General features: G+C 39.7%; 1 protein-coding gene across 1 annotated transcript in view; it reads right to left on the bottom strand.

Moving 5' to 3' along the window:
* CSMD1 (CUB and Sushi multiple domains 1) overlaps positions 1-14,177 on the bottom strand; it is a 1,638,713-nt gene that overhangs the window by 79,094 nt on the left and 1,545,442 nt on the right. Inside the window, exon 54 of the mRNA XM_065401391.1 lies at positions 11,786-11,959. Coding sequence (XP_065257463.1) covers positions 11,786-11,959 — 174 coding nt within the window. The remainder of the gene's footprint in view (positions 1-11,785; positions 11,960-14,177) is intronic.

Raw genomic sequence — 14,177 nt, forward strand, 5'->3', positions numbered from 1 at the left:
GCCTCCATATCATCTGCCCAGGCTTGTGCCCTGGAGAAGTACTCCAGCTTCGCCTCGAGCATTGACACAATCCAGGAGGCAGCAGTCACCGGTTCTAAGCACTTACTCATTTGCGTAAAGTTGAACACCAAAAGCTGTCTCCAATAGTGGGAGAGATCATCGTATCTCACTGGACAACCACTGCCTTCATAACACTGGGCAGCCCCCAGACAATAGGGTGTTGTCCCCCCACAGTCTCCCTGCTTCAATGGGTGCTTGGAGCTTAGACTTTTATAACTTGACAAGTGGACCGTAACCAATGCACCAGGCAAATCATGTAAATGAAAGAAAACACCCTTAAAAATAGGGTGCTGGAATGGTCACACCATGACAACTGGATTATCTGAGGACCTTCACCAGCTCAATGATGCTCGTTAAACTGACGTGATTAATGACAAGCTGAAACGAAAAAATGTGGATATCACGTCCCTCCAAGAAACATGGCTAGCATTGAGTGGATCTCTCAGAGAAAAAGAATATACATTTTTCTGGCAGGGGAAAAGAGCAGCAGAAACACAAAAACTCACTTCTGGGGATGATTAAGCCACCTGCAAATAGATCAGAGAGAATTTTGGAACTATGGTTGTTCACATCTGAGGGCCCAGTCAATTTTGTGAGTGTGTATGCCCCAACACTCTCCTCATCTTCTGACATCAAGGACCAGATCTACAACCAGTTGAACACCACCATCAGTAAGATTCTGAAACATGAATATGTTTTCCGGCTAAGGGATTTTAATGCAAGGGTGGGAGCTCATCATGAAGCCTGGACCAACTGTCTTGGTCAACACAGAACTGGAAAGATGAATGGAAATGGTCAGAGACTGCTAGAATTTTGTTCTAACAAACTCAATCTTCCAGACAAAGTTGCAACATAAAGTGTCTGGGAGACATCCCAGATCTGGCCACTGGCACCAACTGGATCTTATCATCACAAGGCGTGCCAACCTTAACATCCTACTTATTACTCACAGTTATCAAAGTGCTGATTGCGACACAGACCACTCTCTGGTATGCAGCAACATCAGACTTAAACCAAAGACAAGACACAGATTGAAAGTAAAAGGATGTCCTTGTATTAACTTCAGTGCCATAGTTAACCAAGAAAAGTCACAGCAGTAAAAGAACAGATATAACTTAGATATTTTTTTCACATCTTAGCTCTAATGACTAATGAATGGTTTGACGCATATTCCAGTGTGTTGACACCAGTCATAGGGGCCAAACACACAGCCCAAACCAACTACAAGAGAGACCCAAATGAAAAAACCTTACAAGCATCAAGAGTGGCAAGAACCAAGGTACAAGAAATTTCTTGATGCTGTGCCAGTGACTATTGGCTGCACTTATGTGAAAGCATCCATGTAGCAGCTGATGCTGGCAACATCAGAAACATGTATGATGGGATCCAGAAAGCCTTGGCTCCAACTTCAAAGAAGACAGCCCCATTGAAATCAACAACAGGGGAAACAATCAACGACCACACCAAGCAGATGGATCGCTGGGTAGAACCCTACTCTGAGCTTTACTCTGATGAAAATATCGAGACACTGCCTATGAAAACACTATATAATGATGCCAGAGTAAAGTATGTTGGCGGAGTTCATTGTAAAGTCACAAAATGGTAAATTGCAAATGAACTGAAACAAACAAGGAAAGGTTAACACATAACCTGGTTTTGTCTATGTCTTAAATAGATGAGAGTTTTCCTTTAGTATTAATGAAAAACTGATTTTATATTTTTCCCCATTCTTTCAAATGAAAACCACAGGGAACTAATTTTATTCTTGAAACATGACTGACTTCAATTGAACAAAAATCAGAGACCGGTGAACCATAAAAATTACTCATCTATTTAATAAAGGCAATAATGTGTGTCCAATACCCATTATCTATTAGTTAAGATCTAAGGCCCTGATCCTACACTTAGTGCTTATCTATCTAAACTAGGTAAATTTGCACTATTGTAATTACACTGATGTAGCTATACTAGTGCAAACCTCTAATGTAGACACACTGCATAGATGTAAAATGTGGTTTACAAATATGTGGCTTAAATTAACTCAGTAACTTAGCTGTAGCTATACCGTTGCAAAATAGCCCCATATAGACAAGGTCTTAACACATTCTTGACTGTACTCACTCACATGAATACCCCCACTAAAGTAAATGGGAATACTTACGTGAATACACGCATGTGTATATATTTTTGAAGGATCAGTGCCTAAAACTAATTTTTTGTTTTTAAAAATTAACAATACTGTGGTATATATTATTGTTAGAGCTGTGTCAAATATTCATTTGAATTATGAACAAAATGCAGCATTTCCTGAAAAAGTGTCATGTCAATGGAAATTTCCACCATACTAAAATAAATGGGGGGTGGGGCTAGTAGGTGACAGGGATGCATGTGAAAATGTTTCTATGAGGTGTATCATGGTACATTTTTGAATTCTAACCAAGAGAATTGAAAGAGGAGATTACAACAGGTCATACTGAAAGGTGAACTGTAAGGCTGGATAGAGGTTACTAGTGGTGTTCTTCAGGAATCGGTTTTGGGACCAATATTATTAAACGTGTTTATTAATGACCTTGGTACGAAAAGTGTGAGTATGCTAATAAAATTTCTTGATGACACAAAGTTGGGAGGTATTGCCAATACAGAGGAGGACCGGAATATCATACGAGAAGAACTTGACAACCTTGAAAACTCGAGTAATAGAAATGGGATGAAATTTAATAGTGCAAAGGGGAAGGTCGTGCACTTAGGGACTAACAACAATAATTTTTTGCTATAAGCTGGGGACATGTCAGTTGGAAGCAACAGAGGAGAAGAAAGACCTGGATGATCAAAGGATGACGATGAGCCACCAATGTGATGCGGCCATGACAAAGGCTAGTGCAATCCTAGGAGGCATCAGGTGATATATTTCCAGTAGAGACAGGGAAGTGCTAGTACCATCATACAAATCACTGATAAGACCTCAACTGGATTACTGTGTGCAATTCTCATCTCCTGCATTTAAGAAAGATGAACTCAAACTGGAACAAGTGCAGAGAAGGACTACTAGGATAATCAGAGGAATGGAAAACCTACCTTTTGAGAGAAGACTCAAAGAGCTTGGCTTGTTTAGCCTAACCAAACGAAGGCTGAGGAGGCATAGGATTGCTCTCTATAAATACATCAGGGAGAGAGAGGAGTTATTTAAATTATGTGCCAATCTTTACACAAGAACAAATGGATATAAACTGGCCATCAGTAAGTTTAGGCTCGAAATTAGACAGAGGTTTCTAACCATCAGAGGAGTGAAGTTCTGGAACAAACTTCCAATGGGAGCAGTGGGAGCAAAAAACCTAACTGGCTTCAAGACTGAACTTAATACGTTTATGGAGAGGGAATGGTGTTATGTAATTGCCTACAATGGCATGTAGCTGATCTGTGACTGCTAGTAGCAAATATCCCCAATGGCTGGTGAGGGGACACTAAATGGTTACAACAGAGAATTCTTTCCCAGGTGTCTGGCTGGTGGTCTTGCCCAAATCTCAGGGTCCAATTGACTACCGTATTCCTTCCCGGGGAAGGAATTTTTCCCCATGTCAGATTTGCAGAGACCCTGGGTATTTTTTCGCCTTCCTCTGCAGCATGAGTCACTTCCAGGTCTAACCTAGGCAGAGTAAATAGTGGATTCTCTGTAACCTGAAGTCTTCAAATCATGAGTTGAGGAATTCTGTAACTCAGCCAGAGGTTATAGATCGATTACTGGAATGGGTGGGCGAGATTCTGTGGTCTGAAATGTGCACGAGGTTAGACTAGTTGGTCATGATGGTCCCTTCTGGCCTTAAAGTCTATGAGTATGTGTGTTCATACCGGTATAATTGTACCCATCTAATTAGACCAGTATAAATGATAAATTTCCCCCCGAATACAAGGCCTTAGTCTATAGCATCCTTATTTAAACCAGTTTTCTCAGTCCTGTATGAAAGGAAGGAGGACAATATGCTCTCAAAGTATGACACGATTGGGAGCAAGTCTGCCAGCTATCAAAGAATTTGTAGATTTCCACAAAAACATAATGTGATTTAAGCTTTTGTTTATGTTCTACTCTAAGTTATTAACTCTGCTCTTTCTCCAGTGCACATTGTATAAAACAAAATTGTATCTATTATATAAATGTATGTGAGATGATCATCGTGCTGATATGAGTGAATTTCATTCCAGTCAGGACATATTTTTACAAGCATTATAAGCAACAGCTTACTGTGAATAAATGCATGTTGGGCATCTGTTTTTGTTTTAAAAAAAGCATGTCCATCACATTGGTACCTAAGGTACTTCTAGCTTAAGGTTTCAACCACTAACTCATACCACCTGCGACTATTCAAAGGGCTTTTCAGACCATGTGCCATTGAGGTGAAAAACAACCAAATAAGGACTTTAGGATAAATATTTATTTAGGCACATGAAATAATAACTCAATATAACAAGAATTGCAATTGACTATAACAAGATTTTTTTCCCAAAATTTCACACCAACACTACCATCACTTAAGCTCCTCCCATGAAAGCAATGGTAGAAGCATTAGTCTAGAAAGACACAGATGTTTTAAACATCACGCTGTGTAGATGTCATCTAAGAAAGTTAGAAGACAAAGGATGAAATACGGGCCCCGTTGACATCAATAGCAAAATTCCTATTCAGTTCAATGGGGCCAGGATTTCACCCATTTTGTTTAAATCACTGGCAACTACCAGAAACCCCTGCATATACCAGTGCTTTCACCATTTTTACCACCAGTAGAGCTGGTGGTAGCAATGTTAGGAAAGGCTAATGTAGAAACAGCCTAGTAGTCCTCAGGTCATATTTGGATATAAAATGTCAAGTAATTAGATGTTTTTATGTAAACAGATTCTAGACATAATGGGGTAAAACAGGAGTTACAGTAATATTTTGTTTACAGTATGTTTTTTGTTTGTCAAGTAAATGGGTTCTTCCTTTAGTGAAAAGGCCTGCTAGGAACTTTTTAGTTAAAGGATTACTGACAAAATAGGTCGCAATGATCTATCATGGCAACAGAAATACTGTAAATTGTCTAGCTGTATTTGCAAATGTTTACTGAGCATGACAAATAATCCTGTTGCAAATTGAAATCAAATAACCTTTTCTTCTACAATAGCAAAAGCATTGCTGTCTATTTTGTAGTTATGGCATGCACAATTGCAATGAATGAAGCCAAAAGTTCATTACTGATGCAAGTGAACTAGAGTGAGATTTGGAAGAATGGTTCATGTAAAATCTCTGTTGAATTAAAGGGTACAGGTCTGCTAGCATCATTAATCCTTTTGTACTAGGATACTCTAGAGACTGGACGGTTTCTCTTCCCTATTCACAATTTCACTAAAAAAGTCATATTTTACTATAGCTAATTGTCCCCCTCCATTACTCAAATAGGAGACTTATAGGGAAAAGGAACATGTTATATGAATAGGTGTTCAGGAGGAGGCCCTGTTTCCTCTGAATAAATTCTGAATGTATCTGGATGAAAGGTGCTTTATATAGTATGGATGGAGTGGATTTATACAAGTACTCTAGTAAAAATATTTTCAACTTAATTTCTACAAATTTTGGTTGAAAATATTTTGAATAAAATATGAAACAATCTTTGGAACTTCCAACAAAATAAAAATTCAAAATGCAGAACATTTTAAAAAACAAATATAATGCTTTGGCATGATTTTTTCCCAAGTATATTTAGATGCAGGGTGTAAAGTGACAATTACAGGGATCCGTTCAAAACACATGGTTTCACTAGTTGTGCTAAAAGAGGTCATTTTATCTATCTATCTATCTATATACATATTGTATAGAGTGCAAATTGTGAAAAATGAGATCTTTTAGTCTATCTTTCTCTCTTCTTTTCCCCTTCATAAGTGGCATAATTCAGGAAGATATTTTATTTCATGTCTTCTGCCCAAAAGAACCTGAAACTGCCTTCATCTAAGATTGGACCCCTCAATCCAAATTATTAAAGAAATATAAACAAACAAAATTACTACAATAATTATGCTAAAATAATTATAAGGTTCAGATAGAAAACTCACAAAAAACAAGCACATATTGAGGTATAACTCATAGCCTTATTGGACCAAGTACTGCTCTCAATTATACCCATAATCACACAATGAAGCGGGGGAGGTGGTATTGACGTAACCAAGAGCAAAGGTGCTGTCTAGTGTACTCAGTTATATTGCTATAATTATACAGGTGTATTTTTACCAGTATAAACACAGGAGTCTTGCTGGAGCACAGCAGGGTTACACAAAGTAGTGGGGCTCAAACATACAATATGTCTCTCTTGCTGCTCCTTTAAGCAGGTATCAAATGCTCTCTGGTCATTGTGGTTCCATACACTTGATGCTAAGGCAGCATACAAACATTTTTTGGTGTTTCATGTCTTTCCTAGCAAATTCATAGAGACATAGATTTTAAGGCCACAACACATGTATTTAAATTAACATACCGTAAATAATCTCACTGGCTTCAACAGGATAACATGTGAGAAGTTAAGCATATACGTTACTGTTTGCAGGATTGGGGCCCTAGTTATTGTTGTACAGTGGATAAAACTGTTTTCCAAATGAAAATGCATAATACACACCAATGAGATAAACACAGTAGAAAAATAAATACTCTTCAATGAATAAAAAATTATTCCTCTTGGAAGAACAAACACTACAAGAAATAAAAGGAAATAGTATATTGTAGTCATTTAAGTGACAAAAATGATTCTCAGGAGGATGCCAGAAAGCTCCTTATTCTAGATTATGAAATAATGACTCTGCAGGAGATAATCAGTTCTGTTGTATATAGAAACAAATAGATACACTACTTATGTTCATCATAGCATAGTTTTGAGTTACAGAAACACTGGAAGTACTTAATTCTCACTCTCAACTATTCCGCCTTAAAAAGTTAGGTTTGATTATTGTAAATTATATATTTATAAATAATAACATCAGAATATTTCTCAGGGTGTAGTTTTAATAATTGGAGAGCAGATATATGAATACTGATATATTACCACAATATCAAATATTACTTATAGAAAACTAAAATAATAAAGAAGCAGAGTACAATTATGAAACAATACCAGTTCTCAAGTCAAAAGTTTTCCAGATTTTATTATTATAAAATACAATGTAATTGAAATGCTGTTTCTTACAGCCCCAACAAATAGATTATAGCTTCATATAGCAAATATCTGGAACAGAACTCATGGTTTTAAACTACTTTAGCAGCATTACACCCCAAATCAATACAACAATAATCTTAAACCAAATCCGCATCAAATATTTCCTTTCTGTTCAAACTAATTATTTTCTCAGGTATGACTCCTGACAAAATAGTGGTTATTACATTTTAGGGAACACATCTAACTAAAACCAAAGGATTATTTAGACCAGTGGTTCCCAAACTTGTTCTGTCGCTTGTGCAGGGAAAGCCCCTGGCGAGCCGGACCGGTTTGTGTACCTGCCGCGTCCGCAGGTTTGGCCAATCGGAGCTGCAGGAAGTGGCGCGGGCCGAGGGATGTGCTGGCCGCCGCTTCCAGCAGCTCCCATTGGCCTGGAGCAGCGAACCACGGCCACTGGGAGCTGCGATCGGCCGAACCTGGGGACGCAGCAGGTAAACAAACCGGCCCGGCCTGCCAGGGGCTTTCCCTGCACAAGCGGCGGAACAAGTTTGGGAACCACTGCTTTAGACCAATAGAAATGGCCAACAGCATGATGTAGCTCTTTTTAAAGTGTGGTCTACTCTGTAAAGAGATTTTTTTTTTAAATGATAACATGTTGCTATGTTGACTGTGTCTCTGTTTCTGTATCTATGATGTTCAGTTTGCCAAGAAAAGTCTTTTTTTCCCCCTAACTACCAGCCTTGCGAACTCAACCTAGGATCTGAAAATCAAGCTTGGTTACTTTCTTCTTGAACATTGCCACCTTTAGAAATGATTCTGCACACAAAGTCTGTGGCATCCGTGCAATATCAGTGCCTTTAATGAAATGTAGTCAATGATACTGTTGATGATGGACAAGAAGAAATAGAATCTAATTAACTCTCTCAGCTGAGTTGACACACCAGTGCAAAACAATACATAAAATATAGTAAGACCCCTCTTTTACAAAAGCACTTAAATTCATGCTTTAATCTAACTTTATTCTGTACAGCACTTACATGGGTTTTCAACCTTAAGCAAATTCTTAAGTCCCATTGATTTCAATGAGATTTGAGCACATACTTAAGTATTATCCTCAATTAGAATTCTTTCTTATATCAGGGCCTCAAAGCTCCCCCCCCCCCCCCACTAAAGTAGATATTGGGTATGTTTTTCTGTAGGCAAAGGTAGCAGCAACTCCAGTAGTTATGTTTTCTTAACACTTTCCAGTATATGCAACTATTTTAATTGTTTATAACTCTGCAAAATTTTAGCTGTTTTGGCTGTAATTCCATGCTTGCTCTCTCAGGCTAATTAATATTATTATGTGACAATTTCAGCATAAATAGTTCTCCCATTTCCAAAATTAAGTTAGGGAACACAAGTATGTTTGCCAAAGTTAAAAAAAATCCAACTCTTTTAGTATTGTCATGCTTTGGAACATAGACATTAAATTTGGCAGGGCAGTAGCTCTGGATTAAGGGAGATGCCTTTTGCTCTCCCTGTGAAAACTCATTCTGACTTGGCCAAATTATAAGCCTCTGAAAAATCAAAAGCTCATAAGAGTTTAGCGGCTGGCTGCTCAAATCTTTGAACATTCCAGTCCGCCGAGTATACTCCCAGCCCCAAGGAGTTCCCTACATATATTTGGATGGTACATAGAAAAAAAAAATAACTTCAAGATACCCCATTGTCTGTGCTTGATACAGGTTTGAAGTAGAGTGAGAACAAGGGGAAATACAATGAAAGCCCACTGTTACACATAAAGCCAGCATAAAGACCAGACAGAAATGCAGCCCTTGCACCCTGGTAATGAATGGTTTGCTTTATCAAATTGGGATCCCAAAGAGCGTGGATGTTGGCAGGAGTTGCGGCCATAATTACCATCCTTTATGGACACCCTAGGCACTTGTGCAAGATTTCAAACCATATAAACTAATACAAAAACTATAAATAATATAGCTACCCCCATGTGGATTCAACTTCAGTCATGTAACACATTTAAAAAGGAAAACAGTAATAGACATGTGAACCACGACTGAGATAATGTCAGATCAACCTAACATTTGGAATTTTCTGACTTATGTACTTGATTTCTACGCTTTCTTATCCTCAAAGTCCATTTCTCATTAATGTCAATTTCTTGCATTTAACTTCCATGTGTTTGTTTGTTTATTTTTAAAAAAATCTGAGCAATTCAGCTTATGGAAATTGCAAGGGGAGGAATACCTGAAAACCACAGAGTATATACTGGTAGCAATCAAGCCACATAAACTAGCATTGCACTTATTATATGTATAAAATCTTCCTTAAAATTGCGATTTGACAAAGAAAATATTATTTAGAAGGTCCTTCTTTCCCTCAGTGAGAGAGGTGGGAAAATATTTCTTAGTGTGTTGATTACAATTTAATGATTCATTACAATATATAAGAAAGTAAACACCATTTGATCCTAAATAGGAATCTCTTTGCTAATTGCTATAGCTCAGTCCCAATAATTATGTTGCCATGCTAGTTAACTCACTTCAATATATTTTGAGAGTAGTGACTGGGGGAATTGCTACCCCTCTATAGCGAGCTAAGAGTCTAATTCCTCACACACTGAGCTTGAAATTGCATCTGCCAGCTCTGGAATAATATGATGATCTAATCACCGCAGTTAATTATCATTCTTAGCAACAATCATTGTAATAAATATATGATTTTAATATACCTCTACAAGTGGAGATAATGAAACCAGCAATAACTGCACTTGACTTTATCACAGACTTTGTATTCCCCTTTTTAGTCTCCCCAAAACTTTTGTGCTCAGACACAAGGTAAAAAGAAAACAGTGTGTGCCATGAGTTTCAGCACTATAAAGATGACAAAAAGAACAGGAGTACTTGTGGCACCTTAGAGACTAACAAATTTATTTGAGCATAAGCTTTCGTGGGCTACAGCCCACTTCTTCGGATGCATAGAATGGAACATATATTGAGGAGATATATATACACATACAGAGAGCATGAAAACGTGGGAGTTGTCTTACCAACTCTGAGAGGCCAATTAAGTAAGAGAAATTTTTTTTGAAGTGATAATCAAGATAGCCCAGTACAGACAGTTTGATAAGAAGTGTGAGAATACTTACAAGGGGAGATAGATTCAATGTTTGTAATGGCTCAGCCATTCCCAGTCCCTATTCAAGCCTAAATTGATTGTATCTAGTTTGCATATCAATTCCAGCTCAGCAGTTTCTCGTTGGAGTCTGTTTTTGAAGCTTTTCTGTTGCAAAATTGCCACCCGCAGGTCTGTCATTGAATGACCAGACAGGTTAAAGTGTTCTCCTACTGGTTTTTGAGTGTTATGATTCCTGATGTCAGATTTGTGTCCATTAATTCTTTTGCGTATAGACTGTCCGGTTTGGCCAATGTACATGGCAGAGGGGCAAAGCACATTTCTTTGACCTTGTCTTCTCTAACTAACATACACACACACACACACACACACACACACGGTCAAAGAAATGTGCCTTGCATTTAGAGCAGAAGGAGTTGAGGTTTGCAATGATTATTAGTTCATGGGAAAATTTATTCCACAGTCTTGGGACAGCCCCCGAGTTGGAGGAATCTTTCAAATACTACTAGAGCATGGATAAGTCTTAGGGAAATAATATAGTATATTTTCATTTTCATGCATGAAGATTTATCTGCAGACCTATACCTTTTAATAAGAGTAATGTAAATTTTTTTCCTTACAAAAACATTAGTGTAGTGCACCTAAAATCACCTAGGTTGTTTACGATGGTTTATTACTATGAATACAAAATTTAGGGCTGGATTCACGTTCACGTTGCACCACCTACGTAGTGCTAAGTACACTTTATATTGCTAGAAGCAGTCATATTGCCTCAGGAGAATTCTCTCTGTTTAGGACTTAGATCAGTGGCATAATGGAGCCTTAATGACAAGTGGGGCTGGATATCTGAGAATCAGGAAGCCACCATTGCTTCCCTGACCACCTTCCTTTTTCAGTGTATCAAAGCAGAGCTCAGGTGCAGAGGAGTCTCAAGCCCTAAAAGTTCAGGGTTTAGAACTTGATCCTGGTCTACACTACAACTTTAATTCGGATTTAGCTGCTTTAATTCGAATTAACGCTTGACCCGTCCACACAACGAAGCCATTTAATTCGAATTAAAGAGCCCTTTAATTCGATTTCTGTACTCCTCCTCGACGAGAGGAGTAGCATCAAAATCGGTATTGTTAATCCGAATTAAGGTTAGTGTGGCCGCAATTCGATGTTATTGGCAATTAGATGTTATTGGCTACCCACAATGCAACGCTCTGGAAATCGATGCTACTACGGTAGCTTGGACGCACACCACCGAATTAATGGTGCCTAGTGTGGCCGAATACATTCGAATTTATAAAATCGGTTTCCTAAATTCGAATTATATAAATTCGGATTAATCCTGTAGTGTAGACATATGAATTCAGCGGAAAGGATCTTATTTGGAGTAAGTCCTTAGACAGGAAATGCTGAATGGAAATATTTCTTACCTCGGCAGGTAGGTAAAGGGCTGCTCCACTGTCCATTGCTCCGGCACTGTGCTCGAGCGGCACCTTGAAGTAAATACCCAGTGCCGCAGGTAAAGTTTACAACATCATTCAAATTGAACTCACTTCCATTAGTCACTCCATGAGCTGGGTTCCCAGGATGTCCACATGTGATTGCTGTTAAAATAAAACAAACAGACTAACATCTAATTGAAATGTGCAGGTCTACGGTATTGCTTGCATTTTTTAACCACTTCTTTATTAACTTGCAATTTAGTCATATTTTCTATTTATGTACCGGTAAAGTAATAAATTGAAGGAAATAGAAGATAAATTTGTGGAGATTTTTCTATTTCTTTACAAAAAATGTTGAAAAAAATTCAGAAAATGTCCAGTATATATTTTTTACTTTATTTTTAACTACTGTACAATAAAATTAATACAAATATACAGGAGTATACTTAGATATATAGCATAATTTAGGCAGATCTGAGATCTTTCAACTAGATCATTTAAAACAAAGTCACTCCTCCTCCTCTTGTATGATTCAAAATGTTGTAGGGCCAGAATCTTGTACTCCAATCAACTCAGATTTTATTTAACACATCAGAAACACATGCCTCTTGAATAGCAGGATTTTAAATAATGTTGATTTAAGGGAGGAGTCAAAATCCAGAACTAACCTTAGTAACACAAACTCTGATTTAATCTACCAGAAAGTTTTGGATCTATTCTGCTGAAATATTATTTCAAATAGATTTTCTGAATGTAAGGAAATTATTTATTATTATTTATTAATTATTAATTACTTTGGTTTGTGTCTTCTCATAAGGAATTTTATCCTGCAGAGACTTATGCATGTGCTTAACTTTAACTAAAGGTATGTCTACACGGGCAAGTTTCTGCGCAACAAGTTATACCACTTTTATTAAAGATCTGGAATTAAACCACGGTTGCATGTCCACACTGTGCTCCTTGTGACGCTGGAGCGCATTCACATTAGCAGCTCTTGCAACGGCAAACACATCAGTACATTGTGGTCGCATTCCCACTGTGCAACTGGCCGCAGGGTGCTTTGGGAAGGGTTTGAAATGCCTCATGGGGCAGACACAGTGTCACATGATGCAGGTTTCCCAATCCCATTGTTCCATGGGCATCCTACTACATTGCCAGCTGCTTTTCAACTGAAGTGTGGGGGAGAGCAGAGTGTGTGACAGGGAGTGTGTGTGTGTATAGAGGGCGGGAATGAGACAGTGTGTTTTGGGAGACAGCGAGCATGTCAACATACTGTCTTGTAAGTTCAGACAGCAGCAGGAAGCAACCAGTCCTGAGGCAGGGGCAGGGCCGGCTCCAGGCACCAGCTAAGGAAGCAGGTGCTTGGGGCGGCCAATACAAAGGGGCGTCACTCATTCCGCTATTGGGGCGGCCCGTCCGGGTCTTCGGCAGGAATTCGGCGGCGGGTCCCTCTCTTCCTCTTTGAGCTGCCGCCGAAGTGCCACCGAAGAGGAAGAGAGGGAGTGAAGGATCCGCCACCGAACTGCTGCCAAAGAATGGAGCGGCGCGATTGAGCTGCCGCTGAAGTGCCACCAATCAGCTTTTTTTTTTTTTCCGCCGCTTGGGGCGGCAGAAAACCTGGAGCCGGCCCTGGGCAGGGGGAGGGAGAAACCCCAACATCAGCCCCAGCCCTCTCTCCCTCTCTCTCTCACATGCCTGCCTCTGTGTTCAACAGCCGGAGCATTCCACATTAATGTTTGCTTTGTGTCCCGGGCAGATCAGCACAGCATGCAAGGGCTGTCAGAAATGGTGCTTTGAAAGGGGAGAGACGCATATCTCCAGAACAGCCAAGTTCAAAACAATGAGCAGAGCAGCTATTTGAGGGATTATGGGACACTTCCAGAGGCCAACTGATTGCTTTCTGCGCTGTAATATGTTTACACTGCCAATACAGTGCAGGAGCCTCTGCGCTTTAAGGCTTACAACTCTCGTCGAGGTGGTTTTTTTTGCAATGCTGCAACTGAGGAGTTTCTGCACACTAAGTGGGTTGGCAGTGTGTGCAGGGCCGTCCCTAGCCATTTGGATGCCCTACACAGTCCACCCGTGGGGGGACTGTCTGGGGCCCCAGGCCTCCCCACCCATGGCCTGGGAGGCAGGAGCTGTGTGGGGCCACTTTTGGGGGGCCCCACAGGCCCAGAGTGGCCCAAGGGATTTAGCGGGGAGCCACTCCGCTTCCCTCGCCCCAGCCCCAGCCGTGTCGCTCGGGGGAGGGGGTTGGGGAAAGGGATCCCCCACTCACCGGTAGTGGCAGGAAGCAGAGCAGCCCGGCCCTAGCCTGCTCTACTCCACCAGCTGCCAGCCGCGGTGTTCCGCTTCCCACTGCTGGTGAGAGCCGGGGGCG

This window comes from Emys orbicularis, chromosome 3 (genome assembly GCF_028017835.1).
Source record: "Emys orbicularis isolate rEmyOrb1 chromosome 3, rEmyOrb1.hap1, whole genome shotgun sequence".
In the NCBI taxonomy this organism is placed as follows: Eukaryota; Metazoa; Chordata; order Testudines; family Emydidae; genus Emys; species Emys orbicularis.